This window comes from Pyxicephalus adspersus, chromosome 1 (assembly GCF_032062135.1).
Source record: "Pyxicephalus adspersus chromosome 1, UCB_Pads_2.0, whole genome shotgun sequence".
NCBI classification, from domain to species: domain Eukaryota; kingdom Metazoa; phylum Chordata; class Amphibia; order Anura; family Pyxicephalidae; genus Pyxicephalus; species Pyxicephalus adspersus.
The window spans coordinates 171629264-171637546 of record NC_092858.1 but is presented as its reverse complement, the minus strand read 5'-3'; the positions used below and the strand labels follow the sequence as shown (position 1 = coordinate 171637546).

Below are 8283 nucleotides of genomic sequence, written 5' to 3'. Positions count from 1 at the left end.
AATGAGGCCCAATGGGTTCATCACTGAAAGTTTGCGCAGGGACAGAATCTCCACCCATACATTTAGGTTGCGTCCATCCCCATTCACGAGAATAGGGTAGGATGATCCAAAATAAACAGGGATGGGTGAGGACAGGTGAAGATTCTGTCCCCATTCTCACCATTGTATTACCATCTCTACATTGTCTGACTGTGAACAAGATGATGGCACAATAGTATTCTCCCAGGAGGTAGGTTGGTAATGCCTTGCTGTCATAGACAGCCAATTACAGCAGAGTACGAGAGGTAATGATCACAGAGCAGTCAGTCTGTGCGGAGAGCTCCAGGAAGAAAGTGAGTATTGCAGCAAGATGTTTTTGTTTTTAATGTTAGAAATGTTGGGCAACTATTTAAAATAAATATTCAAAAACTAGAATTTGGAGTTAAATTGATTTTTTAAAAAGAAAGGGAACTGATAAAATGGATTAGGTATAGCACAGCCTAATGTTACCTTAATTTCTGTATATTGGACGTCACCCCAGACAGCCGATAGATACCATCCACAACGCCGTACGTCTCAATGAACTCTGCACAGCTCTTCAACACAAGAGGAACTGGAGGAGACAAAAGGGAAAGAAAAGTGAGATAAATGGCATGATATGATATGATATGATATGGGAATGATATGATATGATATGTGTGATATGTACGACGAGAGCTGAGATATAAGAAAAAAGTTTATTACATTATAACAGTTTTTGGCAAGTTTTGGAAAACATGTTTAGAATTGTTATACATTTTCAAATATTATGGTTCCAAGAAAGTCCAGAACTACCAGCTGACTAATAATAAACTAGGTAATTACAAAGAATTTTAACTATACAGTATGTATTTATCCCAGGTGCACTGCTAAAAGTAAAGTGGGTTTTCCAAAAAGTTAAAAAAAATTATTGGAACGTCAGGGAATTGCAGAGAATTTTCATTTTACAATATGTATTTATTTTACATTCTTTTATTAAACTTTCAACAGCAAGGTGGGTTTTTGAAGAAAGCCCAGCACTTCCAGCTGACTAACAATACGCCAAGGAATTGCACAAAATTTTATTTTTACAAAATGCATTTACTCCAGGTGAACTCATGACACTCTTAAAAGCAAGGTGGGTTTCCACCTTGCAAGTCCAGCACTACCAGCTGACTATTAATACACTAGGTAATTGCAAACAATATTAATTATACAGTATGTATTTTTTCCAGGTCACTGTGACACTGCTAAAAGCAAGATGGGTTTTCCAAGAAAGCCCAGCACTAATGGTGATTATTAATAATTGCACAGATCTTCATTTTTTCAATATGCATTTACTCGAGGTGCAATGTCACACTCACAAAAGCAAGGCGGGTTTCTCAAGAAAGTCCAGCACTACCAACTGATGAGCACCTTAGGGAATTGCGCAGAATCTTTATTTTACAGAATATATTTATTCTAGATGCTCTTTTGACACTGCTAAAAGTAGGGCAAGAAAGCCCAGCACTACTGATGACTAATAATACACCAGAATTATTAATTTTCAATATGTATTTATTCCACATGCTCTTATTATACACCTAAAAGAAAACTGTGTTTTCCAAAAAGAGTCCAGCACTACCAGTTGATTATTATTACCTAAAGGAAATCTTTATTTTATATTATGAATTAATTCCAGGTGCACTTTGACACTCTCAAAAGCAAGGTAGGTTTTCCAAGAAAGCCCACCATCACCAACTAATTATTTTTAGGGTATTTTTTTATTTTTATTTTTTACTTTAGGGTATTGCACTGAATCTTTCTTTTATAATATATATTTGTTGATTATTCAAGAGATGCACTTATAAACATCCTAAAAGTAAGGTGAGATTCCCAAGAAAGCCCAGCACTACCAATTGATTATTCATACCTTATGGAATCGCACGGAATCTTTCTTTTACAATATGTATTTATTCCAGATGCTTTTATGACATTCCTATAAGCAAGCTGGGTTTAACCAGAAAGCCCAGTTGACTAATAATACACTAAGGAACTGCACAGGATTTTAATTTTACAATATGCATTTCATCCAGGTGCACAGTGACACCAAAAATTCGAATCTCAGCCAGAACTTTATCTGCATGGAGTTTGCAGGTTCTCCCCGTATCTGTGTGGGTTTCCTCCGGGTACTCCGGTTTCCTCCCATATTCAAAAAACATGCAGTTAGGTAATTGGCTTCCCCCAAAAAACTGACCTCAGACTGTATTAAAGACATATGACTATGGTAGGGACATTAGATTGTGAGCTCCTTTGAGGGACAGCTAGTGACATGACTATGGACTTTGTGCAGCGCTGCGTAATATGCTGGCGCTTTATAAATACTGTGTAATGGAGCTAAGCCATAATTCTACACAGAGCAAATAAATCATTGGCTGGCGGTACACTAACAACCACATCTTTTATAATGACAGGATTGTATTTACTCTGCACGTCAGCAGCTACTTATGTTATCAAATTTCATTACCCCTTATCCAAAACACCTGACACACCCAGCTACCACATTCCTCGGGAACAATCAAGATATTCTTACAGGTCCTTGTACACCGCTACTTCAACTGCAAGATATGGTCTACGTCAGTGTTTCTCAACCAGGGTTCCTCCAGGGATTTATAGGGGTTCCTATGAGCAATCTGCACCTCTTAGGTCAGTTTAAGTGACACCAATGATCTTTTTGGCTATTTGTAAGCCAATGGCCAGCAATGTAAGAGGAATTCTTCCCAATGGCCAGCAATGTAAGAGGCATTTTCATACTGATCACCACACTAAATACTGTGAGCGGTTAATATAATAATTATAGCATTATTAATATTATAAGGATTCTTCTATGTTAAAAAGGCGGAGAAACACTGATCTGGGATAATCAGAACCCAAGCACAAAATTAGCCATAATAGGTCCATGGGCTCATTAAGGATCACTAATTGTAATTCTGCTTTGTGCAAGAAAAGAGAAGCCACTCCAATTAATTCTATATGGTACAAATTTGAGCAAGCCATTTTGAAGATTCAGGACTAAGAATATCCTCCTTAAAAGAAAAGTATGTATGATTTTGGAAGGTGTCGGTAGCCATTGTGCCCGTTCCTGCTGCCCAGGATCCATAATGTGAATCCCTGATGCTCATCACTGACATATCCTTAAGGATGAGTCAATTACCTTTAAGGATCAAATTGCTTCTTTTTCTTTCTCCTGCAGCACAGTACACCATTAAGACATCAATCTCTGGTGACTTATTTCAGCCTGAACATATCAAAATTCTGCAAAGATTTTGTACCATATGTTTTCTCCCCTGAGGAAGCCTAATGGCGAAACCAGTCGGGTTTCGAGACTGGTATTATCTGTTTTAATGCAAATCGAATTATGTTCTTACTACCTAGGGATTGAACACTGTACTGCTGCAGTAGCAATATTATGTCTAGTTTCACCATGAATCTGGTTAACTGCCGAGGTGAAAATGTTTGGCTCTTCTAGTTCCTAGAGTCCAAGTTCAAAAATTACAGTCATGTGGCTCCTATAAAGGTTGGTATCCCTATTATAAAGCCATGGAAAGTGAGCCTAATGGGTGTACTTATGTTTATATTTGTTGCAGCAATTTTCTATTTTAGCGTTAGCTAAACAGCTTCATTAGAAACACCTGAATGCAATAATTTTACAAGATGTCTACGTCATTTTACAAAAATTGTAAGCATTGTGAGCAGAGCACTTTCAGATATACTCTATTACTCTACTACTATTCCTACTATCTATCAAGAAATATTTGTTGTGGTTCTTGGCTCCCAGGATGTATGGGAGAAACCACAACTACAAAATGGAAATGTAAGGAAAATGGAAGTATGGTGATTGGAAACATGCTTAGGTGGCTTTACAGCTTCCCTTACGACTTCCCCTTTAGAGAGGACTTATAATATAGGTACCTTTTCCATGATAAAGGCATGGATGTACTTATGTTCCTATTTATTGCAGCAATTTTAGCTTCATTGGAAACACCCAAACACAATTATTTTACGATATGTCTACGTAATTTTAAAGTTGTGAGCAGAACGCATTCAGGTTTACACACAGGATCACTCAAGCTCTACTATATATAAAGAAGTATTTGTAGGTTCTGGGCTCCCAGGAGGTATGGGAGAGACCACAACTACAGGACGGATAGGTAAGGAAAATGGAAGGGTGGTGGTCGGAAAGGTTCATTTCTAATGCCTGCAGAAGTGTTTGGGAGGCTTTACAGCTGCCTTGACTATTTCTCCTTTACAGAGGACATATAAAGGAACCTATTCCATGGGAAATCAATGGAAACTGAGCCTAATGGATGGACTTATGTTCCTTTTTCTTGCAGATGTTTTATATTTTAGCATCATTGGAAACACCCAGACACAATTATTTTACGAGTTGTCTACGTAATTTTAATGCTCATGAGCAGAGCGCATTCAGATTCACACTACAGAGATCACTCAAACCCTACTATATATATAAAGAAATATTTATTAGTGGTTTTGGGCTCCTGGGAGGTATGGGCGAGACCACAACTACAGGATGAATAGGTAAGGAAAATGGGAGAGTGCGGTTGGCAATGTTAATTTCTACTGCCTGTAGAAGTGTTTGGGAGGCTTTACAGCGGCCTTGACCATTTCTCCTTTACAGAGCTCATATAAAGGTACCTATTCCATGGGAAATCAATTCAAACTGAGCCTAATGGATGGACTTATGTTCCTTTTTCTTGCAGATGTTTTATATTTTAGCATCATTGGATACACCCAAACACAATATTTTTAGGAGATGTCTACGTAATTTGAATGCTTGCGAGCAGAGCGCATTCAGGTTCACACTACAGAGATCACTCAAACCCTACTATATATATAAAGAAATATTTATTAGTGGTTTTGGGCTCCCGAAAGGCATGGGAGCGACCACAACTACAGGATGAAAAGGTAAGAGAAATAGGAGGGTGGTGGTTGGAAAGGTTCATTTCCTGCCCATTACATTTCACTACCTGTAGAAGTGTTTGGGAGGCTTTACAGCTTGCCTTACCACTTCCCCTTTACAGAGGACATATAAAGGCACCTATTCCATTGGAAAGCTATGGAATCTGAGCCTTATTTTTTAATTGGTTTTAGCTTAATTGGAAACACCCAAACACAATAATTTTATGAGATGTCCAAGTAATTTTAAAGTTTCTAACCAATGTTCTTTCACATTCACACTACAGAGACCACTCAAGCCCTATATTTACTATCCATCCAGAAATATTTATTTGTGATTCTGAGCTCCCAGGAAATCTGGGAAAGACCACAACCACAAAATGAGAAGGTCAAGGGAGTGAGGAGATGGTATGAAAGGTGCATTTCTACTGCCTATAAAAGTGATTGGGTGGCTTTACAGCTGCTCTGACTACTACAAAATTTATGCAAATTTAAAGGTCATGGCTGCTTTTTTGAACATTTCAGTGTGTAATGTATAAGTTACATGTCACCGCCAGCAAAGGGTTCATGTCGGCAGATGGCAGCCCAGAACCACTGACCCGTTGGATATATTTCTGCACCCCGCACCTGGAGGTTAGACGGAGAGGTCAGCTGCTCCCGCTTCCATTGTCCGGATCAGAAAACACCGGGGGCACATCTGTATCATCTGATGTCCCAGTGATTGTAAACAGCAGCTGCAGCAACCTCAACAACACCATCTGACACATCCAATCAGCTGATTGGACTGACTGCTCCCATGCCACTGGCTGTTATATAAAAACCCAACAAAATATTCCTATATTAAGGCAAGGGGAAATCAAGAGTTTTCATTTGCTGGGGATGTCATTGAAAGTTTTTTGGGGAAGTTTGGACTTTTTGGTGAAAAAAATTAGGGTTAATAGGGGGAATAACAATTTAAAGCCATAGCAATTTTAACCCACTCCTTACTTTATACAATACCTTTTGCCCCTAGATATTTCATAACCTCTGAATTTGCAAACCACAGGTTCGCTTTAAGGTGGACCAATCTAAAGAGTTTGGGAAATAATCCAGCCGACGTTTTACATCGGTTGCTTCATTATGAGGTCCATAAAATGCTTCTGGTGATGTCACAATGGAAAGCAGATGGACTGCACGAAGCAACATTTCATTGTAAAAACAGACAGCAAGTGATGGAAAAAACACAAAACAATATCGCTGACCACAGCTGGTGGGTGGTACAACATTCCCATGGAAGAAGATCAACAGGCTGCAGAATAAAGTTTCTGGGTGGGATTGCTGGAGATCATAGAAATGGCCCCAAATCACAAGACACATCCATAGAGACCATGTTCATCATGTATACCTCCCCACTGTCCCTGGTTCGGAAGGACTGCCCCTCCTCATACCTCCCACCTGACCCTAATTTGAGAGACTGTCCCTCTTCGTACCTCCCAACTGTCCCTAATTTGAGAGACTGTCCCTCTTCATACCTCCCAACTTTCTCTGATTTGGAGGGACTCTCCTTCTTCATACCTCCTAGCTGCCCCTGATTCGGAGGGAGTGTCCCTCTTCATACCTCCCAACTGTCTCTGATTTGGAGGGACTCTCTTTCTTCATACCTCCCAGCTATCTCTGATTTGGAGGGACTGTCCCTCTTCATACCTCCCAGCTGTCTCTGATTTGGAGGGACTGTCCCTCTTCATACCTCCCAGCTGTCTCTGATTTGGAGGGACTGTCCCTCTTCATACCTCCCAACTGCCCCTGATTCGGAGGGACTGTCCCGCTTTATATCCCCCAACTGACCCTGATTTTAAGGGACTGTCCTTCAAATCTCTCAACTACCCCTGATTTGGTTAGACTGTCCCTCTTTGTACCTATAAAGTGCCCCAGATTTGGTTAGACGGTCCTTTTCTCAAGTCCTATCTATCTATAAGTGTTATCACCCAACCTGGGCTGTATTAGACCTCGGCAAATAGGAACTGGTAGACCCAGGGGGTCGATTTGATGCACCAAATATTATTCTCCATCTCTCCTTAAGATTGTATGGCAAGAGCCGGTACTCTAAAGACATGTGATCATATTTAACCAATCAGGGCATTGTGGTGCTAGCTGAGAATATAAAGCACATGCTCGGTGCCAGTGGATGGGCTTGGCTGCAGTTATGTACACAAATATCATCCTCAGACCTTGGAATCTCTATGTAGGAATGAATGAAATTCAGAATCACAGGCGTACAGCCAGCTTTGTGATCGGATGAATGAAGCCCATCTCCATGGCTTTATTAGTCATATAATAAATAGGGCTGGTATGTACTGAGTGTATGCGCTGGCCCCAGGCCAGACATCGGCAGCTGCTCGTGGGGGACCCCTCAGCTAATAAAATTATTCCAGGCTGAGTCCCCAGCTGCTCCTGTGCTATCCATCAATTCTCCTAAATGGAATCCAGTCAGCTGGAGGTTCATGGAAGCCTCAAAGAGACGACTTCTATACCGAAGACATACAATCTACCTTCACACCCCTGGCTACCTCCCCTGAGCCCAGGATAGGGAGAGCAACCTGTCCCAAACCAATGTGTGATGCCCAAAGGGGGCAGATGTAGAACTCCCTCATCCCTGCCTGCAGAACTACAAATCCCAGCACCATTCCTGCCTTTTTCATTTCTCTGTAGAACTAAAAGCCCCAGCACCCTATAGGTGCTTATCTCTTAGCTCTACAGAACTACAGATCCCTGCACATTATACTTGCTTATCTCTTGGCATTGCAGAACTACAGATCCCAGCATGCTGCACCCCCTTTCACCCCAGAACACTATACTTGCCTGTACCCACTATCTATAACATCATGTTACATTCTAAGTAATATATAAGTGTGATTCTTCCATGTACTTACTACCTCTCACAGAGATCACAGTACTCCTCTGACAAAGGGCCTGATTTATTAAAGCTCTCCAAGACTGGAGAAGATAAACTATTACAGGAGAACCTGGGTGATCCAACAAACCTGGAATGGATCTGATCCAGAACTGAAAGCATTTGCCAATTATTAGCAAATTACTTTTAAGAAATTCATTCCACATTATCTGGATCACCCAGATTCTCTAACATGGGTCACCATTTGCCTGCTTAGAGATATCTGGCACAGATCTGTCCCTGTTGCCACCTCTCACCTTGTTACTTGCTGCAAAGTTACAATGTTGCAGTCTGATCATTGGAGAGAAGGGGAAGAGACTAAAGCTACGTACACACTTCCAGTTATTATCGTTTGTAAACGAACGACGAACGATCCTGCACGATATCTGCGAACGATCGTA

General features: G+C 40.6%; 1 protein-coding gene across 1 annotated transcript in view; it reads right to left on the bottom strand.

The window, feature by feature from the left end:
• The window catches only part of ARHGAP31 (Rho GTPase activating protein 31), a 98634-nt gene that overhangs the window by 48155 nt on the left and 42196 nt on the right, over positions 1 to 8283 (bottom strand). Inside the window, exon 2 of the mRNA XM_072398403.1 lies at positions 490 to 592. Coding sequence (XP_072254504.1) covers positions 490 to 592 — 103 coding nt within the window. The remainder of the gene's footprint in view (positions 1 to 489; positions 593 to 8283) is intronic.